This window comes from Dromiciops gliroides, chromosome 6, assembly GCF_019393635.1.
Source record: "Dromiciops gliroides isolate mDroGli1 chromosome 6, mDroGli1.pri, whole genome shotgun sequence".
Classification (NCBI taxonomy): Eukaryota; Metazoa; Chordata; class Mammalia; order Microbiotheria; family Microbiotheriidae; genus Dromiciops; species Dromiciops gliroides.
In genome coordinates this window covers 264,849,567-264,874,940 of record NC_057866.1, presented here as the reverse complement: position 1 = coordinate 264,874,940, position 25,374 = coordinate 264,849,567, and the positions used below count along the sequence as shown (strand labels likewise).

At 42.2% G+C, this 25,374-nt stretch overlaps 2 protein-coding genes across 8 annotated transcripts in view; one reads left to right on the top strand and one right to left on the bottom strand.

Annotated features, from left to right (window-relative positions):
• The window catches only part of MFSD8 (major facilitator superfamily domain containing 8), a 28,028-nt gene extending 22,260 nt beyond the window's left edge, over positions 1–5,768 (bottom strand). For 2 of the 4 annotated variants that reach the window (XM_043969454.1, XM_043969456.1), the window contains exon 1: positions 5,592–5,768. In XM_043969454.1, coding sequence (XP_043825389.1) covers positions 5,592–5,656 — 65 coding nt within the window. In that variant the 5' untranslated portion in view covers positions 5,657–5,768. Of the gene's footprint in view, positions 1–2,584; positions 2,643–5,591 lie in introns of those variants that run through there. The other 2 variants (XM_043969457.1, XM_043969455.1) reach the window with 2 other exon arrangements.
• Positions 5,769–5,977: 209 nt separating this feature from the next.
• ABHD18 (abhydrolase domain containing 18) overlaps positions 5,978–25,374 on the top strand; it is a 50,004-nt gene continuing 30,607 nt past the window's right edge. The window contains exons 1-5 of one of the 4 annotated variants that reach the window (XM_043969459.1): positions 5,978–6,179; positions 7,939–8,426; positions 19,318–19,417; positions 20,116–20,200; positions 23,194–23,294. In XM_043969459.1, the coding sequence (XP_043825394.1) occupies positions 19,326–19,417; positions 20,116–20,200; positions 23,194–23,294 (278 nt within the window). In that variant the 5' untranslated portion in view covers positions 5,978–6,179; positions 7,939–8,426; positions 19,318–19,325. Of the gene's footprint in view, positions 6,180–6,315; positions 6,495–7,938; positions 8,427–19,294; positions 19,418–20,115; positions 20,201–23,193; positions 23,295–25,374 lie in introns of those variants that run through there. The other 3 variants (XM_043969458.1, XM_043969462.1, XM_043969460.1) reach the window with 3 other exon arrangements.

Here is a 25,374-nt window from a genome sequence, read left to right as displayed (position 1 = left end):
TATATATATGTCTAGAGACAACCAGAGTCCAGACCAGAGTCCAGTTTTCCTGATGACATCTCCACACTCAAAGAGGACAAAATTTCAAAGACTTTAAATGAACACACGTAAAGATAGTTTTCAACATTTTTTGTGAATTTCTAGTTTGTACCTGCTACATTTGTACCTGCTCTCCTACAAAATAAACAAAACAAGAAACTCACATAGACATATTGGAGAAGGCCATCCCCGCATCTCCTATAGGAAGTGAGCACCTCACGGAAAACCAAATCCGATAATTGGTAGGAAAACCAAGCACAGATTTATTTCACCGCACTAACAAGCAAGCATGACGCGTGGAGACCCTTTCCAAAGGAAAAGTTCTCAAAGATTCCCTTTTTCAGAGGGTATATAACCACTGGTTACAGGGTGTTATTGGTTTCATTAGTATGATACAAATCAACCCAAAAGCAAATACTGTTAAGAATGGATGTGATGCAAAGCAGTTTCACAATTTCAGTTAAACAAGCATGGGAGAAATACAGAAACACCATGATAAGATTACAGGATTCCAAAAAAAGGGTTTGGTAAAGGATAAGGACTGCTAGATGTCCCCATAAGATATGGACTTACTATCTTGGGGAAAGAAGTCACCAGGTAGGGACTTACCTTCTAGCTATCTGGGTTCAGTTTAGAATTCAGTAGAAGGGCATTTTGCTCCAATGAACCCTATTAATCCAGGGTTTCACAAAACTCCCTTGGATAATAAGGCAGCTCCATCGAATCTAGGATTTAATACTCGTTAACCATCTCACTTTTTTTTTTTAAAGGCAATGGGGGTTAAGTGACTTGCCCAGGGTCACACAGCTAGTAAGTGTCAAGTGTCTGAGGCCGGATTTGAACTCAGGTACTCCTGAATCCAGGGCCGGTGCTTTAACCACTGCGCCATCTAGCTGCCCCCTCACTTTTATCTAGATGATTAAATTTGGCATAACAAAAGAAATCTGACTTTCTTCAAGGTGAAAATGTTTTGTAACAAATAAAGAAAAAGTGCTAAATATTATTCAATGGATTAAAACATATACAAACCACCAGTGGGTGGCAGGAAATTAAATTTTGGCTCTGAAACCTGTGGCCAAGTTGATTGAATGAGGATGTATGCCAGAGGTGGCACAAGAGGCCTCCAGAGAAGTTTGCTCTTGTCTCACCAGTGCCATCTCAGAGCACAGCAAGTATAATATGCATAATGTCTTCTCCTATTGCAATGGTACCTGCTACATGCACAGTTCTTTCCTGGAACATGGTAGTAAAACAGAACTGATGGAAGGAATGTCCACATCAGGAACCATGAAATCATATACCCAAACTTCTGAAAATCTGACCATAACCTAAGACAGGGCTTCTTGCAATTCCTTTTTTTTTTTTTATGCACGGGGCAATGAGGGTTAAGTGACTTGCCCAGGGTCACACAGCTAGTAAATGTCAAGTGTCTGAGGCTGGATTTGAACTCAGGTACTCCTGAATCCAGGGCCTGTGCTTTATCCACTGCACCACCTAGCTGCCCCACCCCTTCCCTGTATTTTATTAATTTAGAAACATTAGTCTCAGAAAGGGTTTACAGGTTTCACCAGACGTCCAAAAGGGCTCCATGACACAAAAAATAAGGTTAAGAACCACTGGTCTATCTAAGGTCCCTTCCAGATTTAATCTGTGGGGGCAGCTAGGTGGCGCAGTGGATAAAGCACCGGCCCTGTATTCAGGAGGGCCTGAGTTCCAGTCTCAGACACTTGACACTTACTAGCTGTGTGACCCTGGGCAAGTCACTTAACCCTCATTGCCCAGCCCCCCCCCAAAACCCCCCACCTAATTGATAAAAAAAAATTTAAACCCGATTTAATCTGTGATCCCCACAATCCTCTAACACAGGAGATCACAATCCATCCAAGACTTCTCATGCTGTGCAATTTTGGTGCATGAATACCCTGGGGGAAGGGGAGCAGAAGGGAAAGAGAAGAGAGCTGCCTACCCAATCTGCTGAAGGCCTTTCCTCAGGTCTTTTAACAAAGTAGTAGGTTGGCCTATAGTAGAGTGAGAGCGAAAACCCATGTTACCCAATCTAGCCAGCCCCATGCTTCCTATGCCCATCTAGTCACCAAGAAACCAGAAGGGGCAGCTAGGTGGCACAGAGGATAGAGCACTGGCCCCGGAGCCAGGAGGACCCGAGTTCAAATCAGGCCTCAATATTTGACACTACTAGTGGTGTGACCCTAGGCAAGTCATTTAACTCGACTGCCTCAAATACAGGGGCAAATCCAGCCATCTTGATGTATGTCTTGCCACTGAACCCAGATGGCTCTGGAGGAGAGAGTGAGGTTGGCGACCCTGCACAGCCCTCCCTCACTTAAATCCAATTCACAGAAAGTCATGACATCTGTCATGGTCCTCTTCCAGAACGAAGGACAAACAACAACAACAAAAAGAAACCAGAGTGAAGCCAGCACCATCAGACCCTCTGCCCAGCAAGGCTCCTTCCTGCCCTTCCAGCTCTCGGTCCTACAACCACCAATCACCATGACTGTATGCTCCTAGAAAAGTAGACCAATACCTGGCTCAGAGGATAAAGTACTGGCCCTGGAGTCAGGAGGACCTGAGTTCAAATCCAGCCTTAGACACTCGACACTAGCTGTGTGACCCTGGGCAAGTCACTTAACCCTCACTGCCCTGCAAAAAAAAATTTATATATAAATATATAATATACATATGTGTGTGTATATAAAAATGTAAATTTAAAAAATTCCTGTCCCACTTTTTGTATACAAGGCTTATCGATGCCCACCATCTGTCTCCATTCTGACTCCCCTGAACTCTCTTCTCTGGCCCCTACTTCCCTGAGCATGTTTCATTTCTCTATTAGAATGAAAGCGCCTAGAAGGAAAGGCTATACTGGGTTGGGGGAGAGAGGAAGAAGCCCTTCCCCCTCTTGCACTGGAGGCCTCCCTGCAGGCCTTTTAACCTTAATGGGGATCACTGAGACACCTGGGCTTGCCACCCTTCACTCTCCTGCCCACAAATCTCCTTGATGGGACTCCTTCCATGCAAGTCCTATCTGTGCCCATCCATCACCTGGCTCCCACTGCCCTCACTTAAACCAAACAATCTTCCAAGAACCCAAACAGTGCTGTTCGGTGAGTCACTGCTGTACAGCATCAGTAGGAAAATACTGAGTTTTTGTTTGGAGGACAGCCTGGGAACACTGAAGTGGTGTTCAAATCCTCAAATGCTTTATTCTCCCTGTTCAGGTCTGCCCAGTTCACAGCCCACTCACAGCAGGTGTCCAAGACAGCCATTGCCCAATGGATCACACCCAACTGCAGTCACGTACATGTGGTAATGCACACAGATGTGATGCTGATAAACATCTTAGTGAGGATGGAGCTGCCCATCATCAGCAGATTTTAAAAAGAAAATCAAGGTGTGAAAAGTTCCTTCGATCAAACACACTAGCAGCTGAAAAAAGATGGAAGCCAACAAACTACCAAAAATTTTTTTAAAAGATTCAACTCAAGTGCTACAGGAATCTGAGGCTATTTTGTTGAAGAGCAAATGTCTTAATAGACCCTGAGGGCATAATTGTGCTATATAGAACAGAGTACAAAGACCAAGGATGAGAATGGGTCATTATGGGAAAAGGTGAGATTATTGTTGGTGGTGGAGTATATATCTTAGAAATATTTTAACATAAAATGGTTTAAAAAATTAAAAATATAGTGCTTAAAAGGGAAGCCTTCAGCTATTCAGGAAACTCACGAATCTAAAATTGTTGTTCAGTCTGTTTTCAGTCGTGTCAGACTATGTGACCCCATTTAGAGTTTTCTTGACAAAGATACTGGAGTGGTTTGTCATGTGCTTCTCCAGATCATCATACAGAAGAGGAAACTGAGGCAAATAGGGTTAAATGACTTGCCTAAGGTTGCACAGCTAGTGTCTGAAGTTGGATTTGAACTCAGATCTTTCTGATTCGAGGCCTGGCACTCTATCCACAGTGCCACCTAGATGTTTCTATTTTTTTTTGTTTTGAATAGAATTTTATTTTCCAAAATACATGTAAAAACAAATTTTAACATCAATTTTTTAAAACGTTGCATTTAGGTGTTTCTATTTTGAGCAGCATTTTCCAAAATTCTGGTTAGGGTGAAGTCTTAATTTATTTAGGTTGCTTCACTGTATTTGTTTTGGATGCAATTGAGGACACGATTATATTGACTTCTATATTCTTCTTTTTTTTTGGTGAGGCAACTGGGGTTAAGTGACTTGCCCAGGGTCACACAGCTAGTAAGTGTTAAGTGTCTGAGGCGGAATTTGAACTCAGGTACTCCTGACTCCAGGGCCGGTGCTTTATCCACTGTGACACCTAGCTGCCCTGACTTCTATATTCTTAAAACAAAAAATTATCAATTCAAATGTGATTTGATTCAAATTGGAACAATTCTAAATAACTCAAGGAAAAAACCATTCTCACATGAGAACAGTAAGCAGAGTAGGTCGATAAGGATTAAAATGGTTAAAACTACATCTCTAATTTTCATTCCATCACTCATGCCAGAGAAATGGCCTTTTCTCCTTCTCCGGAGATTCGGGAGAATATCTATTTTGTCATTTCCTTCGGGCTGTTTCATGTGCTAACTGGGATCCCGATCGCCCAAGACTCAAAAACAACGCGCTCCTCGACAGGACCAGTTCATGCTAAGAACAGCTACCATCTCTAGTTCTTTAGCATCCTTTGGCTCTAGTGACGAACGACTCACTGCCAAGTTTTCAACTAGAAAAACTGCGGCCCCTTTTCACCCGCGGGTTTGACAACTGCCTCACGGGGAGGGTTGGTGGATTTGTTTCCACCGCCAGGATCCTTCTTTACAGCCGCTTTACAGCCTGGGAAGTGAGGGGAGCCGACTCATCACAGCCTAGGAAGGCGATAATTTCGGCAGTGACAGGAGCCTGGGACAGTCCGTGTGGGAGGGAGGGGGAGTGACGCCGGCCGAACCAGGCGAACGACTCGTACCACACAGTCCTGAAGACAAACGCCGGGCGGATGAGTCAGAGCAACAGCCAGTATTGAGACCTGTGTGTGTATTTGTAGATTGCATATTATGTTGTCAGTTACGTAGAGCCCGGTTATGTTTCGTTATTGCATCTGTTATATCGACATCCGCACACGCATCGTGCTGTAAGATTTGGAAACACTTTACAAATACCTAGCTCCTTTGATATCCGGGGAGGTGCAATTATTTTTAACACGCCCCATATTTTACAGATCAGGAAACTGAGGCAGGGGGACTGCGCCTTGCCCAGGCTCCGCATTTTAACTCCGGCGCTCCTGACTCGTCCGGGCTGCCCACGTCCTGACCCAGGGATGGTGGCCGGCGAGTGCGGAGCGCCACATACCCGGCGGCCCGGGGGCGGCTCGGCTCGACCGCGCATCCTCCTGGTGAGGGGAGAAAACGACCGCGCAGCTCCGGGCACGGCGTCCCCTGCCTCCGTTTCCCTGCGTGTGGAAGGGGCGGAGAGCGGGGGAGAAGGCGCTGCCGCCCCCGGCCCTCGGGCCCACAGCTCACCTGCTCCCCGGGCCCTGCTCGCCCAGCAGAGGCTGCTGCTCCTCGGCGGTTCCGCGGGCGGCCATGGCTACCGACCCGCCCCGGCCTCGGCGCTCGGCCCCTGCCCTCCGGCCGGGTAGGGGAGCGGTGCGCGCGCAGATTCCGAGATCGACTCTCGCGACACTTCGTGCCCCTCCAACCCGGGGGCGCGCCGGCGCTCTTCTCTTTGAATCGGCGGCGCCGGGACGCGTGCGCAGCAGGGCGAAGCAACCAGCCGGAGGAACTTGCCGGACCTGGGGCGTAGAGCGCGTGCGCGGGAGGGCGAGCCAGGCTTGAGAGCTGAGGTCTCTCCCCCCCCTCTCCCGCCCCGCCCTCTTTCTCCACCTCGTGACCCTTCCCTGGCAGCCAGCCAGATGGCGGCGCCACCTGACATGAGATGGAGGACCGGCAGGGTCCAAGAGGACGCTCTCCTCATCCCTGGCCGCGAGCGCAGGCTCCTCCCCAACGTGGTGGGCGGGTACGGCAGGTGGGCCTGAGAGGAGGAGCCCCAGACTGGGGGGCCTGGGCGATCAGTGGGCTGTTTGGGGGGCCCCAGGCTTCCGGCCCTCGGTGAGTGGCTCGTGAGGGCGGTGGGTGGGAGGGGGAGGAGGAGGAGGAGGAGGAGGAGGGGGGGGGGGAGGGCGAGCGCGCGCCCAGCCGGGGGGAAGGGACAGGAGGGCGAGCGCGCGCCCAGCCGGGGGAAGGGACAGGAGGGCGGGCGCGCGCCCGGGGCAGGAGGGGAGAGGGCTACGTGCAGGACGGCGCGTGCCGTCGTTGGTCTGGTGTGGAAACTGAGGAAGGGGCTTTCCCAGCGTCCCGCGCCGTCCGTCCTCCGCCCCGGGCTTCGCGGCTACGCTCCACCTCCCATCCCTCAGGTGACCTTGGGTAAGTCGCTTCTTCCCGGGCCTCAGTTTCCCCCTCCAGAAGATGGGGGCGGGGCCTCGGAGAGGAGCGCGAATCCGGGGCTCCTTCCCGCCCCCAGAGTCTCCGACGTGTCGCTCGGACCCGGGCTGGGCTCGCGGGGAGCAGGTCGGCTCACCTGTCCGTTACCTGTGCGGGCCTGTTTCTTTCATTACCGGGAGGGGGCCGCTCCGCAGCCTCCTCCCCCAGCCCCGCGCGGCCGCGGCTTCGCGGACGTGCACCATCCACGCGGACCCCGTGGCCCGGGGGGCGATGGAGGTTTCAGCCAGGACGGGGTGCCCGAGGTGGGCGTCCCCCAAAGCTGCAAAGACCCCAGGAGCAGGACGCGGGGGCGGCAGCAAGGGAGCGGCCCGTCTGCTGTCCAGGGCGGGCAGTAGGGAGCCACAGCAGCTTCCCGAGCGGGGGAGGCAGATCAAACGGCGGCATTGTGGGTGAAACGTCTTCTGGTGTGTAGCCCCATCAGCGGACGCTCCTTCCTCCGCGCCTGACCTTTCTTGGCTTCCTTTCGGTCCGCCACCCCTCTTAAGTCCGGTGGACAGGCGCTATCTTGTGCCTCTTTTTGTTTCCCCTGGCTCATAGAAAGGGCTTAATCAGTGTTTAGTGATTGATTGAGACTCCTCCTTAAGATAGTTCCCTATGTCGATAGTCGGATACAAAGGAACTTGGCCAATGCACAAAATTATTTCAGAGGTCATTGTCTCAAGGAGATGCACAGGAAATCAGCAGAACAGGTCTTTTTTGTTTTGTATTGTCTGGCTTATCTTTGGCAATAATCTTTTTTTATTTGTAGGCCAGGGGTCTGAGAAGTGCTAAGTACTCCGATTCCCTCCTCCTCCAGGGGAGACTCCTTAGTTGTACTGCTCGCTGCATCCGGAGACTCTAGATTGCCGGCCTGAGCTTGGTTGATAGTTTTCCCAGGTGGAGTTCTCTATGAATGAAGTCATAGGTCTGGTTCAAAAATATAAATGGAAACTAGTGTGTCCCTCAGCTGCTTCATTAGAAAATCTATTTTAATTTTACTTATTGTGACGTCCACAAAAGATGTGGAAATCAGGAGAGTAGGAAAAAGAGGGTTCTGCTAAATGTTTTCTTTGAGGCCGTGAACTGGTACCCTGACTTTGCTGAAAACCCAGGCTCCTCTTTGTCCTTGGCATAGCATGTCCTAGTCAATAAACATTTTAGTTCCTACTCTGTTTAATTCCAGCATGGGGCTGCTAGGTGGCTAAGTGGATATAGTGTCTGGCTTGGAGTCAGGAAGACCCGAGTTCAGATTTGGCCTTAGACACTAGCTGTGTGACCCTGGGCAAGTCACTTATCCTGTTTGCCTGTTTCCTCACCTGTAAAATGCACTGGACAGATGAAAACAAACAAAAAACCCTGACTGAACAACTATGCTGCTTGTCCCTAGGCTGAACTCTGGGAGGACAAATGCTAAAAAGAGCCCCCAAGGGAAGAGTATACTAAAAAAAAAAAAAGCTGACCAGGAGGAGAATGATGGTCCAGGAGGAGAAACCCAGCCAAGCAGCTGATGGAAACGTAGCTCCTGGAAGAAGAGAAGCCTGCCCCAAAGGGAGGAGTTCATTGCTCCACCCTCCAGCCCCCCAATCAGAGGGGAGAGGCTACTGAGGTGTTGAATATCAAAGCTGAACCCTTCTCCAACATGATGAGATTGAAGGTCCTGAGCTTTTCTTTGGGGAGTCCAAGTGAGCAGCTGATGGGAGGCATTGGAAGGTGTTTGGCACTGCCCTTCTTCGTTTTAAAAAGTTATTTGAAAGTTCTGGTTTGTTGGGGGCCTCTACCCCTTCTCAGCTCCCTGTAGGAAAACAGTTCAGACTTCAGTAACACTTTGATTGGTGGCCTAGTGCACTTCTTATCGACTGCATGCCAAAGGGGAAGGTAGGTGGTCTCTTACTGAGCCTTCTGAAAGGTTTAGTCTACTACTGGGCCAGTTTAGAATTAAGAGCTTCGAACCCCAACTCTTGACTATGCCGAGTGAGGGAAAGTGAGAACTGAATATAAATGAAGATTAAAATGAGGATTAAAAATGAGGTTAACACCCCCCCCCCCAAAAAAAACCCTACAACACCCAACATGGCTCCACTAAGCCCTGCAATTTACAAATAATTTAAGTTATTTCTTTGGAGGATAAATAAAAGTATAAGTGAAGACTATCAGGAAAAAGCAAAGAAATCAAAGGTTGTGCTTAAATGTCTAGAGAGCAATGATACAAGATCTTTGTACTTGACGGCCAAGCACTTGCATCACTTTAGTAACACAGCTCAGCTTCATGAAATGTGATTCTAGGAAAGAGCTCATTCCTTGGCATCGAAGCCACTGCTTTTAATGGAACTAAATTTGCTCTCCCTATTGATATAAACTGGGCGCTTTGCTCTGCAGCTCATCATGAATAGCAGGTTTCCTTAATTCACTTTCTGAGCCTTGTGGTTTGGGATCCTGACAGAACCCAGACAAAAACTCCGGGAATCTTGATGATCACAGCCTTGTAGAGGACAAGAGAGGACTCTTGATGGAAGATAACTTATGCTGCAGTGGAGGATAGAGAGATACTTCACACTTAACTTCCTTTGAAGTCATATGCTTGCTCATTCACCTACAGACTTAGGAATTCTATCTTTCTAGATTGTTTTCCTTTTGTCATGATCACAGCAGTTGATACATGTTGCAGACTTCCTAAGGTCTCTGAATTCTCTGAATTCTTCATGTTCATTTCTTATTGCACAGCAATAGTCCATCGTATTCACGTATTATAATTTATTCAGCCATTCTGTAATCAATGAGGACTGTTTCCTTCCAATTTTTGGCTACTACAAAAAGTGCTTCTATCTGTCTCTGTCTCTGTCTCCTTGTCTGTGTCTAAACACACACACACACACACACACACACACAATTCAAAGAGTACATACAATTTATTGATTTTTAAAAAATAATTCCAAGTTATTTTCCAGAATGGTGAGACCAGTTCATAGCTCTACCAGCAATTTATTATTTATTAGTGTGCCTGCCTTCCCATAGCCCATGTAAAACTTAGCATTTTAAGTTTTGCCAATCTGATGAGTGTGAGGTAAAATCTCTGTTTTAAGTTGTATTTTTTCTTAGTGATTTGGAGTTTGTTTCATATGGTCATTTGTAGCTTGGATCTTTTGGGGAAACTTCCTGTTCATTTTTGGAAAATGGTTCTTGCTTATATTTCAAGTATATATTGTGTGCAAATTTAGATATACATATACATTAGATCTTTAGCAAAGAAATTGCTATAAACGTTTTCCCTGACTAACCTATATATAACCTATAACTTCTCTATAGCTTCATTGATGTTTTTATTAAAAAATTTAAATTTTATGCAACTGAAATGCCCCTTTTATAATTATTTCTATCCCTTGTTTAGTGAGGAATTCTTCCTTTAACTATAGTTGTTCAAGGAAGATTACTGTATTCTCCTCTTGTTTTCTCCAGATTCTTTTTATGTTCTTCAGTGATACTGATACTAGATATAATATACCCTGAAGAGATCAAAGACAAGAAAAAGATCCATATGTACAAAATTATGTATAGGTAGTTCTCATATTTGATTCTTTTCTCTAGGCTAAACATGACTAGTTCTTCAATTTCTCATATAACATAGACTCCTTTAAAAACTGTGGCACCCAAAACAACACAATAATATTCAAGATGAGGTTTGATGGGGGAAAAGTAGTTCCCTCTTTGTAGAAACTGTGCCTGTAGGAAAAATGATTTATCATATTGCTCTGAAAAATGGTGATAGTTTAAGTCCAACCCTGTGTGATTAAAGGCTGTCTTCGCCCAGACTGTCATCTGACTCCAGTAAACTCTCTGAATGCTAGAGGTGACTATATGGTATTTTGGGTTGCCCCAGGTCCTGGATCCATCCAAAGTATTATTTTGGGTCCAATTTATTTATATTTTAGATTTGGGGGTTTTGTTCTCCAGAACAACATGCCTAAGATCACAATACATTAGAATATAAAGATTAACACTGTTTTTGGTCTTGGCACACAATAACTGTGTAATGGTTAGTGGGCCATAAAGGTAAGTTATTTATTTATAGTCTGATTCTTAGCCCAGAAATTGTTTCAGTATATCACTCATAGATAACCAATCTAATGAGTAGTCTTAACACCAGAGATTGATTTATTTGTATGTTGGAATACAGTTCATTGCATACAGTGGCAGCAGCCACTTCCAGATGGTCTGTTTAGTGTATTCCCTTTTCAGTATCTGTGTACACCAGTGAAATTAATTGTCAAAGAGTTGCTTTGTCAAACATCAGAAAAAAGAGAAGTAGTTGGTTTTAAAGGACATTTCACTCAGACCCTTCTAGAACATAAAAAATCATCATCCCTTTCTACAGCTAGCTAGGCTGCTAGTTGGGGTGGTGGATAGAGTGCTGCTGGATTGGGGGCAGTCAAGGAAGAACTCAGTTTGAATCCTGCCTCAGCTCCTTGCTAACTGCATAACCCCTGGGCAAATCACTCTACCTGTCTCAGTTGCTTAATCTGTAAAGTACAGATAGCAATAGTTCCTATCTCTCAAGGTTGTTTGAGGTTCAAATGAGATAACATACATAAACTTTAACATTCCCAAGCCTTAAAAGTGCGGTTAGCTATCTTCTTCTTTTTTTTTTTTTTTTTTTTGCGGGGCAAAAAAAAAGTGACTTGCCCAGGGTCACACAGCTAGTAAGTGTCAAGTGTCTGAGGCCGGATTTAAACTCAGGAACTCCTGAATCCAGGGCTGGTGCTTTAGCCACTGCGCCACCTAGCCGCCCCCTGTTAGCTATCTTCTTATTGTGGCTTCATCTTTCCACTACAATTTTTGTGACTATTAAATGTAACATTTTGGTTCTTGGCATTTTTTATTTTAAAATTCATAATCACTTTCCCATGCATGATTGAATCAAGATTTTTGTTGTTGTTGCTGTTGTTGTTACACTGGAATGTAGCTATTTGAAATGTTTAAAAATACTATGATGAGAGGTTTTAGACAGATAAATTAATAATGAACCAATGCCATTTCTCCACTCTTGGCTTCAGTCATCTTCTCTAGAAAATGAAATATCAGACTGGACCTCTGCCCCTCTGGCTCTCAATCCATTTCTCACTGTATGGTTTTATGTATTTTGTTTTCAACATTTGTTGTTTTGGGGGGGGCAGGGCAATGGGGGTTAAGTGACTTGCCCATGGTCACACATCTAGTAAGTGTCAAGTGTCTGAGGCCGGATTTGAACTCAGGTCCTCCTGAATCCAGGGCCAGTGCTTTATCCACTGTACCACCTAGCTGCTCCCCCCCCCCCAACGTTTGTTTTTATAAGATTTTGAGTTGCAATTTTTTCTCCCTTCCCTCTCCCCTCCCCAAGACAGAAAGCAATCTGATACAGGTTATATATGTACTATCACATTAAACATATTCCTGAAATGTGAAAGAAGAATCAGAACAAAAGGGGAAAACCTTAGAAAAGAAAAAATAAAAACAAAAAAAGGTAGAAATAGTATGTTTCAATCTTCATTCAGATTCCACAGTTCTTTTTTCTGGTTGTGGAGAACATTTTCCATCATGAGTCCTTTGGAATTATCTTGGATCATTGCATTACTGAAAAGAGCCAAGTCTATCACAGCTGATCATTGCTGTTACTGTGTACAATGTTCTCCTGGTTCTTTTCACTTCACTCAGCGTCAGTCCACTTAAATCTTTCCAGGTTTTCCTGAACTCCACCTGCTCATCATTTCTTATAGCACAATAGTATTCCATTACATTCATATGCCACAACTTGTTCAACCATTATGTGCTTTAAAAAAATATACCATTTCTGCACCCAAATGTTCCTAGACCAGAAATACTGTGAGATTATGCTTAATTCTAAATTATGAGTTCTCAAGGACCCAGCACTTAGCACACTAGCTGGCACATAGTAGGTGCTTAACAAATGTTTATTGATTGATGCTTACAGTTGTATATTTATTCGCAGCTCTTAGCAAGTGCCAGGCACTTTAGTACAGAATAAAAGATCTTTCTCTTTTACCAACTGAATAAGAGCTAGAGTCCATCCGCTCAGCGGTCAGGACTCTGGAAGCTCTGGCTCGAATAGACTTTCCTGGCCCAGCCTCCTGTTCTTCTGTATCGGCCATATTCGGCATTTCTCACGCGCCCCATCCTTTTCCATTCCATAACCTCACTTGTCTCATTCACTCTATCGTGCATTCATCTCCCAATAGCCATGTCAGAATTCTTTTGATCCTTTAAGTTCAGCTCAAATACCACTTCTTTCAGGAAATCTTCCCTTAATTCTCCTAAATAAGATGTCCTTTTCTGCTGAACTGTTGTTTTAAAAAAAAATCTTATAGCACAAAATTTAATCACGCCTGGTAGATTCTGTGAGGGGAAGAACTGTGTCTTTCTTTTTATTCTCTAGATGCGCAGACTCCCAAGAAATGAAAGGAACCTCAATGATCATCCAGTGCACCCCATGAAACAAATCTGTAACAGGACGGGTGGTCATCCAGCCTCTCTGCCTTATGACGACTTTCAGTGTCAGGGAGCGTACCATGCTCTAAGGCAGCCCATTTTAGTAAGGCAGATGGCCTCATGGGAGAAGAGAAAGAAATGTGTACCCCAGTCTACATTCTTCACTGCTTTTCTGACCAGTTTTAGCCTCTCCCTTGTTCTAGTAAAAGCTAGTACTCAAGGTGTGAACTGTATTCTGCCCAAAAAGTAGGACATAGTAAAGCATTGGTTTGAGAGATAAGGCACTGAGAAATAGCACAGTATTGGGCATGAAATAGGCTTCCATTATGTGTTGCTCTCAATGGACAAAGATGACAAAAGGTGGAAATAGTCACTATGGCATCACTCTTGATTGAGCAGTCAGCTGCCCTTCTAGAAAGTGGTTTGGAATTATGCCAAGAAAGTCACTCAGGGTAGGCATATGTGCTAATAAAGTCAAAGATAGAAAGGTCTCGAGTACAACACAATATAGTAACAATTTTTGAAGTAGCAAAGAACTGGAAACAAAGCAGGTGCCGTTAGCTAGAAAGTGACTAAACAGATTGTGGTGTGTGAATGTAGTATCCTGTAACATACCAGTATTACTTCACTGTAAGAAACAGAGTATGAAGAATAGAGAGAAACATGGAAAGAATTTATATAGATGTGAAATTGTACAGAATGAAGCAATCAGAACCAATAAAAAATATACACAATAATTAAAAGTGTCATTGTGAAGAACCAGAAAAAAGACCCAAAAGAATGAACCTTAAATGCTATGAAATTGTAATTACCAGGCTTGGCCCCAGAGAAGAGATGAGGCTGCATCTTCTTTGTAGAGGGACAGGAGACTACGTGTAGGACATTGCAGGTGATGTTGGACTTTGCTGATGGGTTGGGTGGTTAGTCTAGCCATTTTTAAACATGTTATTTTGTTATGAGGAAGAGGGTGGGTCAGGGACAAAAATTGGAAATGAAATTGATATAAATTTTTTTTTCTTTTAAAGTAGAAGAATTGTATTTCATATTCATATATATATATACATATATATATATTGGGGGGCAGTGGGGGTTAAGTGACTTGCCCAGGGTCACACTGCTAGTAAGTGTCACGTGTCTGAGGTCGGATTTGAACTTAGGTCCTCCTGAATCCAGGGTCGATGCTTTATCCTCTGCGCCACCTAGCTGCCCCCTCTTAGATATACATATATATATTTTTTTTTTTTTTGGAGGAGGGGGGTGAGGCAATTGGGGTTAAGTGACTTGCCCAGGATCACACAGCTAGTATGTGTCAAGTGTCTGAGGCCAGATTTGAACTCAGGTACTCCTGACTCCAGGGCCGGTGCTCTATCCACTGCACCACCTAGCTGCCCCCTAGATATATTTTTGTTTTGTTTTGTTTTTGGGGGGTGAGGCAATTGGGGTTAAGTGACTTGCCCAGGGTCACACAGCTAGTAAGTGTCAAGTGTCTGAGGCTGGATTTGAACTCAGGTCTTCCTGACTCCAGGGCCAGTGCTCTATCCACTGCGCCACCTAGCTGCCCCCCCTAGATATATTTTTAAAAAGAGTCTTGCCATGCTTAGCATTTTGAAATCTGAGAGTAGACCAGAGATGACCTTTCAAGGTTCCTTTATGTAAACTAGCATTCGTTCCTGCCTCGAGGCTGTAGTTGTCAGACTTCTGAAGACTGTATCACTCTTCTAGATTACCTGGTGATACTAATTGATTTTCACATGGGCTGTAGCAATTGGTGTTCCTTGAAATTTTATTTTCCATGGATGCATTTAAATTTGTTTAAGGTATAAACTACCCATATTGGCCTCTATCATCATAAATCCTGTTCCCTTTGAACTGGCAGATATGAACCATCAGAGGTCAAACAAAACAAAACAAAATGCAGTTCGCTACCTCTTCTTCCCAGTTCAACATCAGGAAAGTTACACCAGCAGCTCTGTCTACCTGCAGAGGTACAAAGCCAAGACCTGTTCCACTGTGAGTCCTGAGGAAGCAAAGAAAGAAGACAGTGAAGGGGTGGGAGAAAGGAAGAAAAGGTAGAGGCATCTGGACACCCAGAGAAAAAGTCTGGAGGCCTGGTTAAATTGGATCCTCCTCTGTTGCCTGATACGGAGTCTTCAGAAGTTTTAACAACCATAGCCTGGAGGAAGGAGTGCAGAGAAGGAACCTTGAAAGGTCATTTCTGGTCTACTCCCAGATTTCTAAATGCTAATCAGTGCAAGATTCTTTTTAAGACTATGTCTAAGAATACAATTCTTCCACTTTAATCGAATCCTAGAATCCTAGTATGAAGGAATTGTAGTTCAGTTCAGCATTGCAGTTACTAAGTTCTAAATTCTAAGTTGTACTATGTTAAAATTATGACATTGTTATTTTCTAGGATCTTTTTGGTCCTTTTTTCTCTTAGAGACAGACAATGCATTGGGTTTATTCAGGTTCCTGTTTTCATTTGAATAATAATTTTTTTTTTTTTTAGTGAGGCAATTGGGGTTAAGTGACTTGCCCAGGGTCACACAGCTAGTAAGTGTTAAGTGTCTGAGGCCGCATTTGAACTCAGGTACTCCTGACTCCAAGGCCAGTGTTCTATCCACTGTGCCATCTAGCTGCCCCTGAATAATAATTTTTTAAAAATAAGGAATATATTTGGCACTGAAAAAATACAAAGTAACATTAAATTTAAGAGACCTGCCTTATCCAACTAGATTTTAAATTTCATCAGGTCACAGTCTTTATTTTCTTTGTCAGTCAGCTAGCATTTATTAAGCATGAGAGGTACCATACCAAACAGTTGGGATCCCTGCCCTGCTTTAGATATGTTAGAATTTGAAATAGCCACAAGGCATCTACTCACAGGTGTGCAAAGGACATTTGGTGGTAAGTGATTGGAGGTCAGCAGAGAAATTAAGACTGGATATGTATCTGGGAATCATGGGGGGAAAGTTGTAAAAAGGAATCAGGGTATTATCTTACAATAGAAAGATTGGCTTGCATATTAGAAAATCTGAGATCCAGTTCTTCTGCTGCCACTGGTAAGTAGTATGATCTTGGACAAGTCCCTTAGCTTCTCTGAGCTTCTGTAAAATGAGACTACATTAGGTCCCTGTGCTTCTTTCCAGCTTTGAATATTTGAGTTATCCATTGTGACAAGTGACTACCCTGCCCTCCTGTCATCCTTCCCACCTCCCTAAGCAGCCAAGTGGTGAGAGCTGATAGCGTCCATCCCCTGACTGGACAGCACTCTCACGGCCTTAGCTCTGCTTAAGGGAGCTGAGCGTGGGCTGTCCTTCCATCCTTCGGCTCTGGAAATCTTCGTCATTTACATTTATGAAGTTATGGAATCCAGGGACATCTAGGTTTTACTCCAACTACTGTGACCATGGTCAAGTCACTGGAATCCCCTGGGTCTCAGTTTATTCACTTATAAAATATAGATAATAGCTGTAGCTACCAAATGTGAAAGTTGTGAAGACCATGGCTGAATAAAGCCCAGTGTCTGTTTTTGTGCCATAAAACTTTGTTTTAAAATGTAAAAACCATTCTTAGCTCTCAGGCCATCTCTATAAAGGCCAGTTATTATTCAGATGCCTTCTTCTTTCCCTTCTTTTAGTTGTGTATCTGTCTCCTTAAAGTCCCTACTACAAAATCCTATGGTTGTCTGGGAAGAAAAATCAATATTGTGCTTTTACACTAGTCTGACAGGAACAGTTTTATTGAAGATGAATTCCACTTCTAATGACATTTTCTCTTCTTTCACCCCTGTTTCACATGATGAAATGGCTTTATGATTTACCAAGGCTAACCTCTCCAATTTTTCAGCAATCCTATTCCATCTTCTCTCTAGTCACACATATTCTCTTCCCCTCCATGATCCTGACTCTTTTACCTGTTTTGAACCTCTCCCTCTCTATTGGTTCATTCCCTACTGCCTACAAACATACCCATGTCTTTCCTATCCTGAAAAACCTGACTCTAACCCTAGCCCTAAATGGTACTGTTTCCCATAGTTACCATCATTTTTATCTCCTCTCACTCTCCTTAACCTCCTACAGTCTGGTTTCTGACCTTATTTTCCACCAAAACTGTTGTCTCCAAAGTTACCAAAGATCTCTTATTTGCCAAGTCCCATGGCCTTTTCTCAGTCCTCTTTCTCCTTGATCTCTCTGGAGCCTTTGACACTTGATCACACTCTCCCTCTTGATACTTTCTTCTCTCTCTTGGCTTTCTTTCTCCCTGCGTTATTTAAATTATGTGGTCACCAAATTATTGGGGGAGTATACTGGGCTTTCTAAAATATTGCTACTTATATATTAATTGCTGTTTATGTAATAAAGGCTACCACACTGGTTTAGGCAGTATTTATTAAAGTATATTAAATATGAAGAGTATTGACTGCGTGGAAGTTAACACAAGCCAAAAAACCCCCAGTGCCATATTTCTAAGAGAGAGCACATGTCCTAACAGCCTTTTCTATTGTACTTGCCCTGAACAGGATTAGAATTCCCTCCTAAAAAGTGACCTTTCTAAAGGTGGGGGGGAAGGGTCCCCCCCAAACTCCATTATTAACGATTATTTTCTCACATCCCTATTTGACCTTTCCTCTGTCTCCTTTGCCCTCTACCTATTGTGTCCCCCCAGAGTTCCGTGCTGGGTCGTCTTCTCCCTATATACTGCTTCACTTGGTGATCTAATTAGTTCCCATGCACCATTTCCTGCCCCACTCTCTCTGCTGACCTCTGATCTCCCATCTTCAACTGCCTTTCATACATCTCCAACTGCATATGCAGCAGACATCTCAAACAAAAACAGAACTCGTTATCTTAGCCCTCAAACCATCTCTCCCACTACCTTCCCTCTTACTGTAGGGAGCAATCTTGGCTTCTGAATCCCTCGTTCTCCACTGAGGGGTCATCTTATTTTCCTCTTCATTTTTCATGACCCTCAGTCCAACACAGGCTGCTGACAAAGCTTCTCATTTCTACCTTTATAAATCCTCTTTGTCCTCTGACTCTGCTGCCCTTCTGGTGCAGGCCTTCGCACCTGTCTCCCCCCTGCAGTCCAATTCAGCCACGACAGTTATTGTCCTAAATCTCAGGTCCAACCTGACCAGCCCCTACTCATAAACTCCAGGGGCTTAACCCTCACTTAACTTCTTCTTCATCTTAAGTGAAAAACAAAAAAAAAAACCCACCTTGTTAGAAATGCAAGTTTAAATTCTTTTTTTTTTTAATGTTTAAATTCTCCTTAATTGAGTGGAACAGACTTAAAAGGTAAATTACCCCCACTGATGGAGGAGGCTAAAAGGACTAACAGATAGCCTATCCATTTTAGCTAAAAAGGGGTTAACAGAAAACCTAAGGCTTGATCAATAGTACCTAAAAGAGTTAACAGAGAAACTAAGGTTTGTGTTCTTATAGTAACAAAGAGGGTTTGTCCCTATCACAACAGAGACAGTAACCAGGGACCATTAACCATTAATAGCCATTAATATTCCTAGGTGACAGGACACCTAGAAACCAGATCTTAAGTAAAGAGATATCAAAAACACAGAGACCCTCTGGGTCAGACAAGTGTAAGCATGTCTTTAGGGACATGCCAGAAAAGGCCAAACGTGTCCTTAGGTTCACCTTATGATGTATAAACTCCAAAAACACACCCCCAAGCAAAAGGTACCCACTGAGGGGGATGTCTTAGGACCCCAGGAAGTCCAAATTAGGATAATACCTCCCATGAACCTCCCACAGGGAAGAGATTAAGATGAGGAGATAACCTACTTTTTCTCACTATAAATATAACCATTTTCATCTCCCTATTCAAGACATTCTCCTTGGATGATTCCCTCTGTGGCCTCACAGTCTGATAATAAAACTTGGGAAACTGAGTCACTGAGTCTTATAATTCTTTGGGACACCTCATGAGCAATTTGATCAATTAAATCCACCCCTACTACACCGCTACTTACCAAAAACGACTGTGGGTTGAAAGTTCATTGATAAAGAGGATAACCCTTCAGAAGACCATGAAAGCAACAAGGAAATATTTTTAAAACTGAGGCCATCTGTTAATTTTGCCTTCATTTTTATCCTTCCTCTTTTATTTCAAGTTCTTTTCTCATATTCCTTATCTCATGGCCTTTTGTGCTATACTGTTCCCGAGGGAAACATCAAAGTTTAACAATGTATACTTGCTAGAAAGCTCACATGTTCAAGAGCGGCATTAGTAAAATCAGTTCACAGTGATGTGTGTGTTTGCTTTTTAGATGTACTGATGGGTGTGAGCAAGCTGGATGTTTTTTACCGGCGGCTCCTCCTTACAAAACTTTTCATCAGAGGATGGGGAAGACCTGAAGATCTGAAACGGTGAGCATTTTGCCCTGCATATTTACACTGGAATTGCAGGTGTCGTTTGGCATGGAGTTATAGTCCAAGTAAATACTGGATCTTGACTATTTAGTCCTTTCACCTTCAGGTTTGCTACAGAGATGATACTTTTTGCCAGGACAACTCTCTTGGATCATTTCCTAAATAACATGAGGGTTGTGATAAGTACCTACACTTATCAATGCTCAGCTGTTATAGAATCAATTACGTTTATACCTGGTACTTATCACTTTCAGGTTTGCAAAAGCATTTTCTATGGGCTGTCTAGTTTGATCCTTCACAGCAGTCCTGGGAGGGAGGTGCTGTTTATTATCCACATTTTACAGGTGAAGAAATTGAGGCAAGCAAAGGTTAAGTGACTTGACCAATGACAGACACTTTCAAGTACTATATTATTATTATGACAACAAATTAATAGTTGTAATTATCCTTCAAATAAAAAGTTTCTAATTTCTTTCCTAAATCTTAGTATAAAATTGTAAATTATGTTTATTAAAAAGCATTTTGTACTTAAAAATAAGAATACTTATAGAACCATAAACTGGATGTTTTGCAATGGGTAAAAAACAAATCTGAATAATTATTTGTTGTAACAAAGTTTCAACTGTTTTGTAATGTGATTATTTTTATAATGGATGAAAAACTGAACTAATTTCTTCCTTTTTTCCCCATAATAGACTATTTGAATTCAGAAAGATAATTGGTAATCGAGAAAAATGTCAGAATATGGTTTCAAGAGATTATCCAGTATACATTGACAAGGTATTCAGAATAAATGTAGTTACCTACATTTCATTGAAAACATATGTCAAGATTAAGTTGAATGTTAAACTGTAACAAGTATTAAAATATGGGAATAAGCCTACTTTTTACTAAACGGGATGGTTTTTGCATATTAAATTCATTTGTTGATTAGTCATTAGGTTTTGTTATGTTGATGTAGGAGGCAAAAAGAGGGTTACTAGAACAACCCAAGACCCCAGCTCTGATTCAGCTCTGAACTCTAAGAGGGAGTCAGGCCCCAGTTAGTGGATAGCTCACAAGTTAGGATGCTGGGTTCTCTCCCCCACAGTGATCAGTACCCATAGCAAGACCATGAAGGGTCAGGTCACATAGCAATAAGGCACAAGACAGGGTATAGAAATTCTAGTGGAAAATGGGAAACAGAGACATGCACAGAAAAGGCCAAATTTGTCCCCAGATTCACCTTATGATGAGTAAGCCCAAAAAGGTCCCCGCCTCGGGGGTTGGCTTAGGACCCCAGGAACTCCCAAGTTAGGATAAGCCCTCCCCTGTACCTCCCAAAGGGGGAGATTATTATAATGACACTGATAAATCAGTTTATCTATACTATAACTATAACTGTCTTTTCTTTCACTATTCCAGAGATACCTTTCCACTATTCTGGTTCTCTCTCTGTGGTCATTCACAGTATTGCAATAAAACTTAGGAACTGAGTCACTGAGTCTTGTCATTCTTTTGGGACGACTCACAATCGAGTTGACCCCAAATTCTGCCCACATCAATGTGATACTTAGAAAATCCTAGAGAATCAACTAAAAAGCTAGTTGAAATAATTAACAACATTAACAAAGTTGAAGGATAAAAAATAAACCCACATAAATCATTAGTATTTCTATATATTACCAACAAAGTCCAGTAGCAAGATATAGTGAAATTCTATTTAAAATAACTAGACAGCATTAAATACTTGGGTGTCTGTCTGCCAAGACAAACCCAGGAACTATATGAAAACAGTTATCACAAAAATAAAGTCAGATCTAAACAATTGAAAAAATAGTAATTGCTCATGGGTAGGCTGAACCAGTATAATAAAAATGACAATTCTATCTAAATTAATGTACTTATTCAGGGCCGTACTAATCAAACTACCAAAAATTATTTTATACAGGTAGAAAAAATAATAAAATTCACCTAGAACAAAAGTTCAAGAATACCAAGGGAACCCAATTTGACCTTATTTTAGTATAAGGTGTAAGATGTTGGTCTGTGCCTAGTTTTTGCCATAGTATCTTCCAGTTTTCCCAGCAGTTTTTGTCAAATACTGAGTTCCTATTCCAGAAGCTGAAGTCTTTGGGTTTATCAAACAGTAGATTACTATAGTCATTTAGTACTGTGAGACTTGTAACTCTTGAGAAATGTATCTCTATTAAGGCAGATCAGAGGAGTACACATAAAGAGAAGGTGTATAAGTTAATTTTGATGTAGTGATATTTTAAAAAACCTTAAGGGATGACAAAAAGGATTATACTGGGAGAAAAGGAAAGGGAGGGCAGGACGGGATAAATCACATCACATGAAGAAGCACAAAAGACCTATTGAAAAAAGACCCTCTAATGTAATCCATAGAGGGAAAGAAGGGAGGGGTGAGCATTGCTTCAATCTTACTCTTATCTGATAGGCTCAAAGAGGAAATAACATACACACTCAGTTGGGTATAGAATTTTATCTTACTTTATAGGAAGGGGGAAAAGGGGAAAGAAAAGCGTGGGGTGCTGATGGAAGGGAGGGTAAAACTAGGAGGCAGAAGGGAGGTGGGGCTGATAATGGAAGGGTAGATTGAGGGAGGTGGTGGTCAGAAGCAAAAACACTGGTGAGAAGGGATGGGGGAAAGGAGAGAGGAAAGTATAATAAGGGAGAAAATAGGATGGAGGAAAATACACAGTAATCACAACTGTGAATGGGATGAACTCCCCCATAAAATGGAAGCGGATTACAGTGGATTAAAAATCATAATCCTACAATATGCTGTTTTTAAGAAACATTTGAAGCGGAGAAATACGCAGAGTAAAGGTAAAAGACTGGAGCAGAATATATTATGTTTATGCTGAAGTAAAAAAAAGCAGGGGTAGTAATACTTATCTCAGACAAAGCAAAAGCAAAAATGGACCTGATTAAAAGAGATAAGGAAGGAAACTGTCTTGCTAAAAGGTACCATAGACAATGAAGTAATATCAGTACTAAACATATATGCACCAAGTAGTACAACATCCAGATTCTTAGAGAAAAGTTAAGTGAGTTACAGGAAATGAACTATATTTGTGGGGGACCTCAACCTTCCCCTCTCAGAACTAGATAAATCTAACCAAAATTAATAAGAAGTGAAGGAGCTTATTAAAATTTTAGAAAAATTAAATATTATAGACCTCTGGAGAAAACTGAATGGGGATATAAAAGGAATATACCTTTTTCTCAGCGGTACATGACACCTGAACAAAAATTGACCGTGTTATATTAGGACATAAAAACCTCACTGTCAAAAGACCACTAATAGAGGTAAACACCATAATGTGTAATGGGATGTTGATGGCAAATCAAATATAGCCCTCTTATTTGTATGAGCCTTCTGTGTGCCCTAGAGTTGGAGGTCCTGGGGCTGACTCTGGCTGCAGATGGAATACCTATGTAACTTACCCTTGCTATTGACTTGAAGTGTTTCAGTTCTTGTGGAAAGTACACCAAGCAATTCCTTTCCCTTAAACCCTGAAAGAACCTAGATCAGAGAATTTGGATTTGTAACACAGTGACATCTTACACAAAGATTCATCGTCCAGTTCCTTTTTTTAACTTCTTAGCTAGATATAAACTTGCACATAGCTGATCGTCATGTTTCTTTTGCATCCATATCCCTTTGCACATGCGTAGAGAGCACCTGTTGGTTTGAACTTTTTTGGTAATTGGTTTCTCGTATAAAGCCAGACGTGTACATCTTAGTTTCTTTCTTCCTCTACCAGATTGAAGAAGAGACTGACTGTAAGATTCTTGAAGGACATTTTGTTTCTCCTATGGCTCATTATGTTCCTGATCTCATGCCAATTGAATCTGTTATTGCCAGGTAAGAGATTTCATTTTTAAAATAGAATATTAAAAAACAGCTCAATGATGCTTGTATAAGATTTTCATTTCGTACTGCTCTGAGTTAGTAAGAAGTATGAAGAGTCATTACTTTTCAAGTACATACACTAACTTTAAAGAGGCTAAAATATTTTTATGTAGAGTTCCTTAAAAGAACTTTTCATGAATGGATAAGTGATTTGTAACCAGTATAACAATTGGAGTGTTTGTAAAGTTCCCTGAAGTTAAACATTTCATTCTCATTACTCCTGCAAGCCTGTTTTCTTTATCATTCATTTGAATGGTTATGTTTTTTTCATAATGTAATTAGAAATGTTGACCTATCCTTGGCTGAATTATCACTGTCTTAATGTAATATATTAATGAGGTTTTACTATCTCATTGCTGTTCAGTCATTTCAGTCATGTCCAACTCTTTGTGACCCCACTTGGCAATTTCTTGGCAAAGGTGCTAGAGTGGTTGCTGATTTATTTGTGCCCTAAGGTTAACTGGATCTCTGCCCCATAAATTTCATCTCTCCTTTTCTATATTTGATGTTACCATTGCTATATTGTTTGTTGTTCAGTAATTTCAGTAGTGTCTGACTCTTTGTGACCCCATTTGGGGTTTTCTTGGCAAAGACACTAGAGTGGTTTGCCATGTCCTTCTCCAGCTCATTTTTACAGATGAAGAAACTGAGACAAACAGGGTTATATGACTAGTAAGTGTCTGAGTCTGAATTTGATCTAAGGAAGAGAAACCTGGCACTCTCTCTACTGCACCACCTAGCTGGTCTCACTATTTCTACAGCAGGGGGTTATATGTACTGGAAAGTTGATGGGTAGCTAGAGAAACAGAGCGTGCCATTTTTCTCCCTCTAATTCAAAGCTTCTGCTATTGCTGCTTCTGCACTCTAAAATGGAAGCTGGTGGTAGTGTAATGGGTGCCAGAAGCCATTGCTTTTCACTTAGGTAGGATGAGGACAGTGCTTGATGAACTATCAAAGTTGGAGCCTTGTGATCTTCATTCCCTCTATTTCCATTAAAAATTGAGAAGTGTCCCTCTGAGGTGTTAAATACAAAAACTCTAAAGAACACAAAGAAGAAGTAAATAAAACATCCATTATCTTTCAGGTGGCAAATATATTTGACAATCTGCACTAACTACTACTGGACTAACGTACTTCTGAGTGATTCCTCCTAGTATCTTTGGAAGTATTAAAGCAACCTTGGGCTACAGTGGCCTAGGAGAGTGTGCAGAATTTGCCTAAGAATAGGCGTCCAGGGGCAGCTAGGTGGCACAGTGGATAGAGCACCGGCCCTGGATTCAGGAGTACCTGAGTTCAAATCCGACCTCAGACACTTAACACTTACTAGCTGTGTGACCCTAGGCAAGTCACTTAACCCCAATTGCCTCACTTAAAAAAAAAAAAAGAATAGGTGTCCAAATAAAGTGAAGGCTTAGTATTTTCTTTTTCCCCAATTACATGTAAAAACAATTTTTAACACTCATTTTTTAAATAAATATTTTTATTTATAAAGTTTTAAGTTACAAATTCTATCCCTCCCTTCCCTCCCCCCTACCCAAGGTAAATAATCAGATGTTTGTTTTATATGTGCAACTATGTAAAACATTATCATATTAGTCATTTTGCATAAGAAAACTCAAATAAAAGAAAAAATGAAAGAGTGAAAAATAGCATGCTTCAGTCTGTGTTCAGTCAATATCGGTTCGTTCTTTGGAGGTGGATAGTATGCTTCATCATTAGTCCTTTGGGATTGTCTTGGATCATTGTATTGCTGAGAATAGTTGTCATTCATAGTTTTTCATCAAACAATATTGCTATCACTGTACAACATTCTCCTGGTTCTGCTTGCTTCACTATATATCAATTCATACAAGTCTTTCCAGGCCTTTCTGAAATCATCCTGCTTGTCATTTCTTATACATATACCACAGCTTGTTTAGCCATTCCCCAACTGATGGGTATTCCTTTGATTTCCTATTCTTAGCCACCACAAAAAGAGCTGCTATAAATATTTTTGTACAAATAGGTTTTTTCTCTTTGGGGGGATTAAGAT